At 35.5% G+C, this 15,166-nt stretch overlaps 2 protein-coding genes and 2 non-coding genes across 4 annotated transcripts; 3 read left to right on the top strand and 1 right to left on the bottom strand.

Moving 5' to 3' along the window:
* Positions 1-541: 541 nt before the first annotated feature.
* On the bottom strand, positions 542-5,503 carry sumo1 (small ubiquitin like modifier 1). The gene is made up of 5 exons (XM_051112064.1): positions 5,356-5,503; positions 4,571-4,642; positions 3,550-3,627; positions 2,597-2,668; positions 542-1,673 (listed from the first exon to the last, which is right to left on the bottom strand). Exons 1-5 carry the CDS (start codon positions 5,365-5,367, stop codon positions 1,605-1,607), a joined length of 303 nt encoding a protein of 100 aa, XP_050968021.1. The 5' UTR covers positions 5,368-5,503; the 3' UTR covers positions 542-1,604.
* A 446-nt stretch (positions 5,504-5,949) lies between these two features.
* On the top strand, positions 5,950-13,504 carry nop58 (NOP58 ribonucleoprotein homolog (yeast)). The gene is made up of 15 exons (XM_051112055.1): positions 5,950-6,116; positions 6,702-6,778; positions 7,625-7,677; positions 7,923-8,047; positions 8,383-8,519; positions 8,704-8,768; positions 8,863-8,997; positions 10,186-10,331; positions 11,101-11,227; positions 11,305-11,603; positions 11,861-11,922; positions 12,201-12,349; positions 12,438-12,547; positions 12,729-12,821; positions 12,908-13,504. The coding sequence occupies exons 1-15, from the start codon at positions 5,955-5,957 to the stop codon at positions 12,959-12,961; spliced, it is 1,794 nt and encodes a 597-aa protein (XP_050968012.1). The 5' UTR covers positions 5,950-5,954; the 3' UTR covers positions 12,962-13,504.
* On the top strand, positions 7,735-7,822 carry LOC127167479 (small nucleolar RNA SNORD70). The gene has a single exon (XR_007827993.1). It is a non-coding gene; the product is annotated as a small nucleolar RNA SNORD70 (small nucleolar RNA).
* On the top strand, positions 8,163-8,246 carry LOC127167480 (small nucleolar RNA SNORD11B). The gene has a single exon (XR_007827994.1). It is a non-coding gene; the product is annotated as a small nucleolar RNA SNORD11B (small nucleolar RNA).
* Positions 13,505-15,166: the final 1,662 nt, after the last annotated feature.

Genomic DNA, 15,166 nt, shown 5'->3' with positions numbered 1-15,166 from the left:
CTCTTGTCATACATTAATCTATTACTGTTCCTACATAAATTGTAGCAAATAACAGTGGTAAAATATCTATTTAGGAGTCTTAGACCTTTCCAACGATGTATAGTTTGTCATGATTAGATTAGGATTTAGTTATAATATAGTGAAGTAAACTTATTTGTCCCACTGAGGGGATGGTGGCAGATTTAGCTATCTTTTATACAGTACTTCTTTCATTTTAATTAGATAATTATTATTTTATTACTTAATATAAAACTTTATATTGATACTATCCTTAAATTGGTCTTGGTCTGACATATTACAAAGAGGAGAAAGATAATTTATGGACATATTACATTTATTTGTATTTTGTTAAAAGCTGTAACTGCTATTTATTTATTTTTTTTTTTAAATAAAGGGAAGGTTACAAGTATTTTTATGGAATTTTGTACATATTTTGGACATATATTTATCTGCAAAGTTGTTGCTGCCACCTAGTGTTTATAAATGGAACATTCACAAGACATTTCCCTTAAGACTTGAAAGAACACAAGTTTCCGCGAACTGTTTTATGACACATTTTATTTAAAAAACAAGACAAAAGCAAAGTCATAATTCTTCTATATCCACAAAACCATCTGGACCAAATATCCCTCCCCTCTCACATAGAATTAAAAATATAAAAGTGTATGAAAAGAAACATGAGTACAGTGACACATTTGCTATATTTATTCTGTGAATGACGCCCCTGAGTACTAATCAAACAACATAGTTACCCATTATTTTCAGATTTTGAAATCCATTATTGTGGCTAAAAGGGAGCCAAATATTCAAGACCAGGTATAACAGAAGGTGACAACACAGATTCAGACAGGGGTACAAATTCTATTACGTTAGACAAAAGCATGCAGAAAAACAAAACAAAAAAAACTACTTGTCATTTACAACACGATACAGTGATCTCCCCCTTGCAATTCATAGTGTGCCTGTATACAGTACAACTGTACACAGTTGTTGCTGACACATGCAAGAAGGAGGAAACATTTTATACTTTTCTAACGTTAGACAACAATTGTACATAAATAAGCATCCCAGAATGTAAAATACTTAAGGGTTTGCGATTACATTATGGCAGGTGTGTTTACTAGCATAAAATGAGTCAAAAACAATGAACAATACCTTAATTACTTATAAAAGTGAAAGGACAGCAAAGTTGGCATCAAAAATTCGTCTTGATTTGTCGATTGGTTTTAACAGCATAATCTAAAGGTTTTTAGCAGTACTGTACAAATAAACAAGACTGTTTTCAATCAGCTCAGGGCACCACACAACATGTTACATGTGTCATTGCAGAATGTGACCAGAATCATTTAAAAGATGCGTATGAATGTGGAGATGGGTTGGTGAAGATACAGACAAAGGATAGTGAACGTGGAATATGGCTAGAAGAACATCTCCTATTGTAATACCGCCCAACTCCTTCAAACACAGCAGCCCTGACAGATTATCTATTTGATCCAGATGGTTTTTCTGCTTCCCTTTGAGGTGACAGCAAAAGGAAACAGATGAAATACATCATGTCATACATACAAAATTAAGATAAAAATAAAGAGCATGAAAATAGAGGTCTAGTCATTTCGACAGCCACCGGTCTGTTCCTGATACACTTCGATCACATCCTCATCTTCCATTCCCAGCTGAAACAGAGAAAGAGAAAGAGAGACACGGTGAGCAGGAGTGGGTTTGAGTCTACTCTTTATGCTCTTGTACAGCTAAATGTAGCTTAACATTTTATCTTAAAGCAGCTGATCAATGCTGCTGTAATGCATTATCTTATAGTAACCGAAAGGGTAATAGTTCAGCCAAAAATGAAAATTTGCCAATAATTTACTAACTCTCAGGCCATCAAAGTTAAATAAGATTTTTCTCAAATCTGAACAGATTTGGAGAAATTTAGCATTACATCACTTGCTCACTAATGGATCCTTCTGCAGTGAATGGGTGCTGTCAGACAAAGAGTTCAAATAACTGATAAAACATCATGCAGCTTTTTGAGTCTTAAGATATTAATTGATGGACTGGAGTAGTGTGGGTTACTTGTGGATTATTGTGATGTTTTTATCAGCTCTTTGGACTCTCATTATGACAGCACCCATTCACTGCAGAGGATCCGCTGGTAAGCAAGTGATCCTAATCTGTTCCAATGAAGAAACACTCTTCTACATATTGTAAGGCCTGAGGGTGAGTAAATTTTAAGCAAATTTTCATTTTGGGGTGAACTATTCATTTACCAAATGAAAACAATAAAAAAAAAATAATAGCAATTTCTGTTGCAGAACAAACGTTAGCTATAATAATCAGATAATAATAATTAGGTCAATTCAAAAAGACTTTGTGTGAACAAAAAATACAGTTGTCTGAGTGCAATCCGAATAAAAATTTAACTGAAACTTCAACTGAAAGAGGTGGTACAGATCTTATATAATAATTATAACACTAAGTAATAATTATATAATAATATGTGGTGAACCAAAGGCTGAAAAGTGTTTATTGTTTAAGTGTCAATACAAACATCATTAAAATAAAATTAAAATTTTACTAATGGAAGTGTGTACTGTACCTCTTTGGGGGTCTGGTTGTCTGCAATTCTCTGTCCCTCAAAAAGAAACCTTAGAGAGTTCATGGGTACACCCTGCATAAAATACAATAACAAACAATGTCAAAACCTGAAATTACACCTGCAAGAGGCATGAATAATATATACATTTATTTCATGTCTGCTACAGTGTTTAGAGTTCCTACAGTATATTATATATTTCAAAATTCCATACTTTTTTCAGACTCAAATTTCCAGACTTCTTTGTAGATTTTTAGACTATATTGATAAATTTCAACTGTTAGTATGCATGTATCATTCTGACTGTGTATGCTATTCTGTTGCCAAATAATAGCTGAATATTGTATCTAGCTACTGTAGTTCATGCAAATCAACTAACTCCAAAACCACATAAGTTCAACATGCAGCATTTTATTAAAACTGTAATGCTAAAATACAAGATAATGTTTTATATACTTTTACACTTACATTGGCCGCATACATAAAAAAAAAAAAATAAATAAATTCATAAGTTACAAAATAAAATTGTCACTGATTGCATTTATTCAGAAAATATTATTTTTAAAATTATGGCAGAATATGTTATCCAGTATAATATTGTTGACTATACCATGAATTCATGGATAAAAACATTAATTACCAGGCATTATCACTATATATTGTTAAAAAACAACTTGTGATTTTAATAATGCATTAGTAAATGCTGAAATAAACATTAACTAAGATTAATAAATGCTGTAGAAATATTGTTTATTCTTAGTTCATGTTAACTAATGTAGTCTAATGATACTAACTATCGAACCTTATTGTAAAGTGTTACCATATATACATAAAAGTAGAAAAGAATTCTTAAAAAAACAAAAAAAAAACAACAACATACTGAACCCAAAGGGTTACACAGTAGTGTATATAGATTTTTTTGTAATCTGAGCAAATGTGTGGTAGTGAGGACTCGCCTGTCTCTGACTGTAGGATTCCTTCAGCTTCTTTAAATGTGTTGTCATCTTCACTTTGAAGTGAATTTCACTGTTGTCCTGCAAAAGGGAATGAAATCATACATTTTGCCAGAATTAAAGGAGAAGTCCACTTCCAAAACAAAGATTCACATATTATGTTTTTTGAGGAAAACATTTCTGCATTTTTCTCCATATAATGAACTGATATGGTGCCCCAATTTTGAACTTCCAAAATGTAGTTTAAATGCGGCTTCAAACGATCCCAAATGCAGTTGTAAACGATCCCAGCCAAGGAAGAAGGGTCTTATCTAGCGTAACGATCAGTTATTCTCATTAAAATAATACAATTTATATACTTTTTAATGTCAAACGCTCGTCTTGTCTTACTCTGCCTGGACTGTTTTTTTCCAGTTCGTGACAGTTAAGGTATGTCGAAAAACTCCCATCTCATGTTCTCCCTCAACTTCAAAATCGCCCTACATCGCTGTTTTACCCTTTTTGTTAAGGGTGTTTGATCTTCTTTGCATGTTCACTTTGCAAAGACTGGGTCGGTACTTCTGCAGCAATGTAGGATGATTTTGAAATGATTTTTGAAGTTGATGGAGAAAATACGATTGGAGTTTTTCGACATACACTAACTGTCTTGAGGCAGAATACTGTTCAGGGAGAGCAAGACAAAACGAGCGTTTGAGATTAAAAAGTATTTAAATTGTATATTTTTTATTCAAAATAACCAATTATTTCATTAGATAAGACCCTACAACTGCATTTGGGATTGTTTGAAGCCGCATTTAAACTGCAGTTCAAAATCGGGGCACCGTATCAGTCCATTATATGGAGAAAAATCCTGAAATATTTTCCTCAAAAAACATAATTTCTTTACAACTGAAGAAAGAAAGACATGAACATCTTGGATGACAACAGGGTGAGCACATTATATGTGAATCTTTGTTTTGGAAGTGGACTTCTCCTTTATCAAATTATGATTGGATAACCTGAACTAGAAAAAGCCTCTATTTACCTGACCGATCACTTTCAGTTTAATATATTCTCCATCTTTCTTCTCGCCTCCATCACTTGAGGGCTTGGTCTCCTAGTAAAGCACAATGAAATCCATTAGATTCTGTATGACATGTTGTTTTGTATCCCATTTAAGGTAATGAATCTAATACTAATTCTGGGAAAGGATTCAGTATTTCTTCTTTCATTTTTTCAGCCTGATGCAGTTTGTTTGCTCAGTATTTTATTGACCTCTTCAATCTACAGTGAAAGAAATTGTAATGAGCTATGTGTGTGTGTGTGCTTTGACTGTAAACAGACAACCAGCCCTACTACAGTAAAGCATCGCGGGTTGATAATACGACCACATGACCGAACATAAGACCAACATGACCAAATGAAACAACTTTTCCTAATTTAAGTATGTAAAATGATTACATAAACAGTGGCTCAAATGTTCAGCATGGTCCATCAGCACAAGGCAGCATGAACTTTGCTTTCAGGGCCCAGAGCAGCTAACTAGCACCCAGGCTAAGTGAAAGACTTGAAACTGAAATTCGCCTCTTTTTAAAGTTTATAAACACGGTAGACGGGACTAACGTATAAAATTCAGCAACCAACGACAATATACGGTTCAAAACACTACAGCTACTTATTCAGCATGACTTTCCCATCCACACAGCCAGTTAGCCATGAAAACACAGACAGGCTAAAAGATGGGCCCTCTTATTTTCATTTTCTACAAGTCCGTCTTTCTCTTTTCCTTTCACAAACAGGTTCGATTCAATAACACAGGTTTAAACTCACCGTGTCTGACATGATATTCCGCAATGTACAGCCCTTCTTAAGATCACGATTGCTTGATTTAAATGATGAACCTGTAATGTGCAGTAATGTGAGGCTTTGCTACCAACACACTCACAACACAGCGCCGTTGACGTCATTGGAAAGGGGCGGGACTTCCTATGACGCTGGCTCGTTGACACAACCGCTGTTGTTTTTCTCACCACTCTCTTTCTGATTGGCGCGATTCGCCTTCGGTGAGGACATTGTTGGATACTTCGGTGAAACGCGGGGAAGCATGTACCACAGCCAACAGATGTTATCTCTGTTCACGATATTTTTACGAAAGATTCAAAAGAATTACTAAAGATTGAAATAACACCCGAACAGTGTTTGAAAATAGATGTACTTATGTTGGATTGTGGGTATTCAACTTTAAAGCTAAGTAAATAACATACAGTATAAACACACAGAGCGGAAGCTCTGTACACGTACAGTTGGGAATTGGTTATTTAAGTCTGTAGTCGGGACATGTGTTCTTGTAAATTACAACGAAAACAACATGAGATTCCTCTAGTTCAGACGACACTGCACATGCGCATATTGCGTTGGTAGTACTGCGCATGCGCGTACCGTCCCCATGTGCACCTCGTGGAGAGCGATTCCTTGTAGCGGAAGGCTCTCAATGTGGAGAGCGCGGCGGTGAACTTTATTCAGAGCACGAAGAAAATAAATTCAAAATGTTAGTGTTATTTGAAACTGCCGCTGGCTATGCCATCTTTAAGGTAAGCATATTTATTACGTTGTTAAAATTGATAGGATGTGTTTTTTTTTGCAAAAGTGTTCATAGGGTTAGGGTTTACTGTTAGCTAGCTGGCGTAGTTAGCGGTGCTATCAGACTAGAGACTTTCAGAAAGTCGCAAGTCAAACCTTTTAAGTATTTTCGCAAATGTACGTGCTAATTTTATTTCTAAATATGTGCTTAAGTTTTTTTTAAGCGTGGTCAGTTACGGTCCAGCGTGTGTCATGTGGCCTGCTCTGCAGTACAGCCACGTTGTGTCTTCGGGGCTGCTCATGAGAGCTCAGAGAGTCTGTTCTTCGCGTTATGACGGTTTTTAAATCAATTACTCGTGGACAGTGTAATTTAACTGTTGCACAAAATTTATATAACAGAGAAATGTTGTTTTACGTAGGTAAACAGTTATTTAAGGAGCCTTTTACAATTTAAAGCCGCATGTCACTACTGGTGAAAGGGTCCACATGGTCGCTCATGTCGAGCACTTTTTGGTTTGAGTAACTTTAGGCATCTCAGTCATTACATATAGATGAATTTTGTTAGTATACTTTAATCATCTTTTTGTTTTGTGCAGGTCCTGGATGAACAGAAACTCCAGCAGGTGGACAGCCTGTGGAAGGAGTTTGAAACACCAGAAAAAGCTAATAAAGTGTGAGTTGTACTTTTGTGAATGTAATTTTCTTACTGTTTTGTTTCAGAAATGTCTGTGTTTTTAAAACGTTTTGTTTATGGCAGAACTACATATGTTAAACATTAACACTTTAACTGCAAACCTGGAAATATCAGAGAATCTTAAAATGCTTTTTTACATGATTAGAAAAGTAGTTGGGGTTAATAAAATGTCAATTTTTGTAGTGAATATTTTTGTGTCATTTAGATTTAAGGTATTTTCTTAGGCAAATGTGACTCTGAACCAGAAATTCAGTCATATATAGCAGTGCCATTTTTGTAGCAATAGCCAAAAATACATTGTATGAGTCAAAATGATCAATTTTTTTAATGCCAAAAATCATTAGGATAGGTAAAGATCATGTTCCTTTAAGATATTTTGTAAATTTTCCATTTTTTGTAAATTTTTAATATTACTAATTAATTTTTGATTAGTAATATCCATTACCAACTTAATTTGGACAACTTTAAAGGTGTTTTTTTTTATTTTTATTGCACCCTCAGATTCCAGAATTTCAAATAGTTGCAAATAAATGCAAGTGTTGTCCTATCCTAACAAACCATACATCAATGGAAAGCTTATTTATTGAGTTTTTTTATGATGTTTAAATTTCAGTTTCAAAAAAATTAACGCTTATGACAAATGTATCTGAAATCCTAACTTGGTAATCACAAACAACTAGGCATATACCTGATTGAAATATGTGGGAACATTAAACATTTTGTAAAATCTTGGTAATGTCACTGTATCCTATTCTCTGAATTTTTAATCTATTATTATTATTTTTAGTTGTGCATTATCAGTAACACCCTTTTTATGTTTTTCAGTGTAAAACTGAAGCACTTCGAGAAGTTTCAGGACACAACAGAAGCTCTTGCAGGTAACTGTGCTGAATTGAAATCAACACCTGTAGTCCTTATTCTTTTTTTATGAATTCAAAGCTGTGTGTCTATGATGTATTTGTATGTCTGACTCAACCATGAGGTCAACAAACAGTTCGTCACTACCACTGAGACCACAGATTTTACTTTATTTATCTAATTCTAAAAATAAGATTAAAATACAAGACAACATCAATATAAAAACCTTATTCAAAAATCTTTTCTTTTCATATGTCGGTATCAGCGGCCACGGCGATGGTGGAGGGGAAATTGGGGAAAAGTCTGAAAAAAGTTCTCAAGAAAATTGTTGCCAAAGAGGCTCACGAGCAGCTGGCCATCACTGATGTTAAACTGGGAGGAGTCATTAAGGTAAATGGTGGGTTTTCTACATTTTGAGGGAAATATAAGTACAGACCAGTGCAGTTTGCTGTATGCATTTTATATTTGCTGTATGCATATTAAAGATATTTGCACTATGAAACACTACAAGCTGTGATGATGACGACCTTTGCGTCATTTTGCTGAAAAATCATGAGGCTTTTTTGTCACTACCTCATCTGAGCTTGTTACTTGGTAGAGATACGGTTAAGCATCAGGGATGGACCTGGTAGGGCAAAGATTGTAGGACTGTCACTATAGTGCACCACTCTGCTGTTTGTGCACTGGAAGTTGCTTTAGCTGAGACTCTTTGTCGCCCTCTGCAGGAGAAGATGAACCTGAGCTGTGTGCACAGCCCTGCTGTGGCTGAGCTCATGAGAGGTATCAGAAACCAGATGGAGGGGCTTATCACAGGGCTTCCTGCAAAAGAGATCAGTGCCATGTCTCTCGGTTTGGCCCACAGGTTAGTTTACAGCTACACACATGCAGTAAATATCAAAATTTAAACCGTTTTTTACTAAAGTCAATAATTAATGCTGACTGAGGATTTTCTTTGAGTATTCTAATCAACATTCGTCACTTCCACTGAGACTCTTTGAGCATAAATTTGTGTTTTTGACTGGTTTTCTTGTCATATTTCTTTCCAGTCTTTCACGGTACAAGCTGAAATTCAGCCCGGACAAGGTGGACACCATGATCGTTCAAGCCATTTGTAAGAAATCTGTTTATTTGTACATGTTTAGATATGAAGTGGCTTAAACAGCTGTACACCTGGTTCACTGTCTTACTCTTCCGCCCATTTGCAGCTCTGCTGGATGATCTGGATAAGGAGCTCAATAACTACATCATGCGCTGCAGGGAATGGTACGGTTGGCATTTTCCAGAGCTTGGCAAGATCATCACAGACAACCTGGCGTACTGCAAGAGTGTCCGCAAGATTGGTTAGTACAAGCATTTTGGATGTCTAGATCAGATCTGTTAGATGCTTTTCCCTTTTGTTGGAAGGAATAGTGAGGTCTCAAAGTTACAGATTAAATAGAAAACAAACCTAGAAATAAATGAGATCAAACAAAAAATAAAGCTTACTCACCCTCAGACCATCCAAGTTGTAGATAAGTTTGCTTCATCAGAACAGATTTTATTACTTAAAACTTCATTAAATGTATGTTGTCAATTTTTTAAAATTATATTTTATAAGCTTTTTAAAATTTCTAATTAAAACACAGAATAAGAACAAGTAGAATAAGTTACCAACCAGATGAAACCAGTATTAACAAAATTAATTTGTACTATAGAGGTGGCGTGAGTGCAATTAAGTTCCTAAATTCATTTTGAAATTAATGTTTTAAATATAAAAATTTGAATATAGAAATGTTAAATGATATAAATAACTAAAAAAAAATGTTAAAATGAAACTAAAACTGCCAGTAGGTGGCAGCGAGTCACTGATTTAATTGCTGAATCATTCATTTGATTCTTCTGAATGGATGATTCATTCAGGAATAAAGCAAGTTAAAGGGGGACTGAAAAATTGAGTCACTAGATTTGTTTAAAAAGGCACATTCATTCATAAATAAAACACAGCTGTGTTTGAATGGAGATGCACAGTGGCTCAGTTGTGACTTGTTTCAAAATATTTTTGATGACGAAATAAAGCAAAATCAGGCAATAGTGTTATAGTCAGACAATGTAAGTCACTTAATATTAACTTGTTCATTTAACTGTTGTATTAAATCAGTATCTCATTTACAAACTCCCCTAAAAATCATTAAAAGCTGTCGCTCATCTTAGTTCATTGCAATTTCACAAAGTTCTATTTATAATCAACAAAGCTCTACATTGCACAATGAATCTCTTATTTTCACTTTCTCTGCTCTTTATGAAAGGATTCTTGAGATAGATAGACAATGGATTACTCAGTGTTGCAAAAACACATAGAAAACTTACGTAACCTTACGTGACCTTACGCGACTAAATATTTTTTCGTAGTCGCACGCAGTAGTTTTTAGTCGCAAAAGCGACTGCAATGGTTGCACTGTAGAGCCCTGCGTGTACAAAAAATGTTTCAAATTAAGATTTCAAATGTAATGTTGAACTATTTTTCTTGTTTATTTTTCTTGAATGTCTAGGTGATCGCACAAATGTGGCATCATTGGACTTGTCTGATATTCTACCAGAAGAGATTGAGGCAGAGGTTAAACTAGCTGCAGAGATCTCCATGGGAACAGAGGTGTCCGAGGAGGACATTGCCAACATCATGCACCTGTGTGACCAGGTGTGTTAAACATAAAAATCAAGTTTAGTTTAGATTTTTCAGCTGCTGCTTTTAATTGCTTTACATTATTAGTTCCATTGTTAATGTTAATTCCCATCCTTTAACGTACTCACCCCCTTGTCATCCAAGATGTCATGTCGTAAAGAAATTGTTTTTTGAGGAAAACTTCAAAAATAATTTCAAAATCATCCTGCATTGCTACAGAAGTACAGACCCAGTCTTTGCAAAGTGAACATGCAAAGAAAATCAAATACACTTAACAAAGAAGGTAAAACAGTGAAACAAGTTTAGGGAGAAAATGAGATGGGAGTTTTTCAACATACCCTAACTGTCATGAACCAGAAAAAAGTTCAGGCAAAGCAAGACAAGATGAGCGTTTGGCATTAAAAAGTATATAAATTGTATTTTTTATAATGTAAATAACAGATCGTTTCGCTAGATAAGACCCTTCTTCCTTGGCTGGGATCATTTACAACCGGATTTGGGACCGAACGAAGCTGCATATAAACTGCATTTTGGAAGTTCAAACTCAGCACCATTGAAGTCCACTATATGGAGAAAAATGCTGAAATGTCTTCCTCTGAAAACAATTTCTTTACAACTGAAGAAAGAAAGATAGACATGAATATTTTGGATGAAGGGGGGGGTAGGGTAGTACATTATCTAACGTTTTTTTTGTTGTTGTTCTGGAAGTGAACTTCTCCTTTAATTAAACTTTTCACCTCTAGTGTATTTATCCATTTTTCCCTTTCTCTTTTCCATTCTCTAGGTGGTTGAAATTACAGAGTATCGCTCACAGCTGTATGATTATCTGAAGAATCGTATGATGGCGATTGCACCTAACCTGACAGTCATGGTGGGAGAATTAGTGGGAGCCCGTCTTATTTCACATGCAGGTGAGCATGATTTGGGGGAGAGATTTTTTTTTTACTTAAACCTGTTTCTAATGTTTTATTTTTTTTTGTCTTTTTAGGATCTCTGCTGAACTTGGCCAAGCACCCTGCATCCACCGTTCAGATCCTCGGAGCAGAGAAAGCTCTGTTCCGCGCTCTGAAAACCCGTCGGGATACGCCCAAATACGGTCTCATCTATCACGCCTCTCTAGTGGGGCAAACCACAGCCAAGAATAAGGGTAAAATCTCCAGAATGCTGGCTGCTAAAACAGCTCTCGCCATTCGTTACGATGCCCTGGGAGAAGATACCAATGCAGAGATGGGAGTGGAAAACAGAGCCAAGCTAGAAGCCCGATTACGCTACCTGGAGGAGAAAGGGGTGAGTTGATACAGGATGCGGTTTATTTTTGATCATGTGTCGCAAGCAGTGATGAAGATGGCATCATGTCACAGTCCTGAAAATGCCATGTGGGTCATTAAGTCACTATCTCTTCTGAGCTTGGTGCTTGTGAAGTTCTTGTATATAGCACTTCTTTCATAGGAAAGCATGCTAAAGCAAAGTAACACGTGTGTCTGCATTTCCATTTAGAATGATAAATCCATTTTTTAAGCAGTTTTGTCTATTTTCTGTTTTAGATCAGACGAATCAGTGGGTCAGGCAAAGCTGTGGCAAGGGCCGATAAATATCAACATAAGAGGTGAGTGCTGCTTCATCCACATGGTTTAGATCATACTTCACGACACTTTTGTTGACTTTTTGCTCCTACAGAAATTTGTTACAATGTTTTATGCTTTTAAAAAATTAAATTAAAGATTATATTTATAAAATATGCTATTTATTGACTTTCTGCGTGTAAGCGCTGTAAACAGCACAGGAAAAATTAAGTGTTACAGCGTTTTCAGTAACATTTAATCACTAGCCAAACTTGAACTGTGACATGCTTAGATTTACATTTCTTCTTTTACTTCCTGCTAGTGATGTAAAGGTATACGATCCATCTGGGGACTTCACACTCCCCACCGTCTCAAAGAAGAGGAAGATTGAAGAAGTTGAGGAGGGTGAGGAGGAAGAGAAGCCCGTGGAGACTAAAGCCAAGAAAGTAAAGAGGGACGCCCCCACAGAAGGTACACATCCATACAGCATAACACTCACTTGACTGGTGTTGCAGACTCATGTTAAATGCAGATAACAATTAAATAATATTAATTACAGAAGCAGCAGAAACAGAGACACCAAAGAAGAAGAAGAAAAAGGACAAGAAGCGAACGGAGGAGGAAACCAAGCCAGAAGAGGAGGAGACAGCCGTCAGCCCAGCAGAGGAGGTGAGATGGGTGGAAAGATAAATTCATCTCTGGTTGATGGTGCATTTAATTCTGAGTCATTTATATGCTGACGTAGGATCGTTTTTTAAGTTTAGCTTATCTAGGGACTAGATTTTACATTGAAGCAGTTTTTTTGAGCGCTTGTATGATGTTTCGAAATGTTACTCCTTATGCTTTATAGACGCCAAAAAAGAAAAAGAAAGACAAGAAGCGAGCAGCTGAAGAGGAGCCGAAAGAAGAGACAGAAGAGGCTGCAGTCAGTCCAGCAGAAGAGGTGAAGACCATGATGCCAAATGCAATTATATTATATTTTGATTTGTTTTGTAAATCCTAAAAGAGTTTTTTTTTTTTCTTTTTCAGACAACAGAAAAGAAGAAGAAAAAGAAGAAAAAGGTTAAAGAAGAGGATGATTAGATTAATTGGACTCTTTCTCCATGAACTTTGTTGTATATAAATGACATTTTTATAGTTTTCAGACATCATTTGATGGTCACATCACCTTTTTTAAGGTCTGGCCCAGCTCACAATGAACAGTTCCAGTGGACTGTTGTTATTCCTTTAAAAATTATTTTAATTATAGGACATTTTCTCTCCATATTGCTTGATTGCAAGAGAAGAGTCCATAAGAAATACAGTAAGCAACATTTGAAGTGGATCAAGTTCATCAAAGTTGTCCTAAGACAAGATCGGGAATTGTTTTGGTTTTAGGACAACTTTGATGAAAGGATTTGATCCACTTCAAATGTTGACTACTGTATTTATATAATTTGATACTCCTCATGTGTGTTGAGTTGTACTGGATCATACAGTTTAGTTAGTCTTTTGTAAGTGAATGTTTTTAGTTTCAAGTGAGTATGGTTTCACATTACAAAAGAAATATCTGTGAGGAGTACGTTTTGTGACGTAAAACTGGGTCATTTGTGTCTCAGGATTATTAAATACTGTATGTTTCTAGCATGTGGGCTCATTGACTTTTTTGTTCCATGCTTTTTTGTTTTTTTTTTTTTTCTCTCCATGGTTAGGGCATTATATAAACTGTAACACTGATTTGTAGTTTAGAAAGATATTGGCTATTAAATGTCAGCCACAGGGCTGCTTGCCCAAATCTGTTTTTATTTAAAAATTACATTCAACTTTAAAGTGCTTTGTTCCAGATGATCTCAATCCCAAAGAGGAAATAAGATGCTGCTTACAAATTTAGTGGAGGATCTGGACTGTGAGGATGTTTAGCCAAATCTTAGGACTGTGTGTGTGTGTTTTACATTCCTCTCTGGTTCCTCCTCTATCCTTGTTCCAGAAAGATCAAGCCAAGTCAAGAAACTTTGCCAAAATACAGCATAAATTTAGCCAGCCATCAGCATGTACTAGGTCTAATGAGCAGGAGATAGAGCAGCTATTTTGATTATCTCTCGAACATGAGAGGAAGTGACAGAATCTGGATATCACTGGGCCTCTGAGCCAAGATACAGTAAATCACAGGTCTTAAGGAGAAAACGGCTTGTTTTTAATATTTGTAGGCAAAAAGGCATAGAACTTATAGGCCTACTTCTTAACTATAAAATATGTGGAATGACAGGTTTTTATTAATTTACATGACTGCCTCATCTAGTAACCAAACTTCAAAATGTTGAAGGGGTGAATTAAAATAAGAATTCATATATATATATATAATTGTATTTTAATTTTTATTTTTTATATATATATATATATTTTTATTTTATTTGTATTTTACACCAATTTGAGAACCACTAATTTATAAAATTCTTTAGATACATAAGTTCTTGATGTTTCATTATAAATCATTATAAATGAGATTTTGGACATAGATGAATACCTTATTCAGAAAGCACATGACCTGTACTATGGAACCCCTAAAGGGAATAAATAGATGGGATGACATTGTTACAATGACATTGTTGGGTAATTATACTGTTTATACATTTCAGGCATCAAGGAGATGCTATTAATATACATAGGGCTTTGAAATCGCTTTTGAATGCGCTGGCTTATTACTTTCACTTTCGAGATTCGTGATCACACATACTTAATGTTTTCACGACATGCATCACCAAGAATCGAACAAAACTCGCAAATTTTGATGATTATTGCTTCTGAAAATGGCCAACTATTGTCATGTTTTGGGCTGTACTAATCGGTTGGACCAGGGAAAACATTTGGAGTACTATAGACTGTCAAAAGTTATAACAAATCAAGGAAAAGACTGCATAAAACTGTCTGAGGAACAAACGTTTGTGGTTGCCCAGACTGAACCAGGATTTCCAGGGTAAGAGTCTTGACAACATTCCTGTTTGTTTTTATCATTTCCGGTCAGGTAAGTGAAATATTATGCTAATATCTTAATTAATACTGCTTGTAAGTATCTTTACCACTTATTAACTTTAGTTTGTCAAAATATTGCACCCTTTCCTGCGTACTAAGTCCTTCTTTATATGATGTAGCAGCTTCCACACGTTTTTTCCATGGTTTAGACAGCATAAATTAGCAGAACAATATATTCAGTAGTACATTATCCATGCAATCAGTGCTGTTGTTTACATCCGAGTATCACCAATCTGGCAGCGCATCCGGGTAACTGACTAAATCGCAACATAAGTGCAA

The sequence above is a fragment of the Labeo rohita genome, chromosome 6, assembly GCF_022985175.1.
Source record: "Labeo rohita strain BAU-BD-2019 chromosome 6, IGBB_LRoh.1.0, whole genome shotgun sequence".
Classification (NCBI taxonomy): domain Eukaryota; kingdom Metazoa; phylum Chordata; class Actinopteri; order Cypriniformes; family Cyprinidae; genus Labeo; species Labeo rohita.
Note: the sequence above shows the minus strand (reverse complement) of the source record. Positions and strands in the feature narration are given on the sequence as shown.

Coding starts and splice junctions, on each gene's coding strand:
- sumo1 (XM_051112064.1), bottom strand. Junction 3,628..4,570: donor AACTGAAAGTGATCGGTCAG/GTAAATAGAGGC, acceptor TCCCTTTTGCAG/GACAACAGTGAAATTCACTT. Junction 2,669..3,549: donor AATCCTACAGTCAGAGACAG/GCGAGTCCTCAC, acceptor TATTTTATGCAG/GGTGTACCCATGAACTCTCT.
- nop58 (XM_051112055.1), top strand. CDS start 5,955: ATGCGCGTACCGTCCCCATGTGCACCTCGTGGAGAGCGATTCCTTGTA. Junction 12,548..12,728: donor CCGTCAGCCCAGCAGAGGAG/GTGAGATGGGTG, acceptor TATGCTTTATAG/ACGCCAAAAAAGAAAAAGAA. Junction 12,822..12,907: donor CAGTCAGTCCAGCAGAAGAG/GTGAAGACCATG, acceptor TTTCTTTTTCAG/ACAACAGAAAAGAAGAAGAA.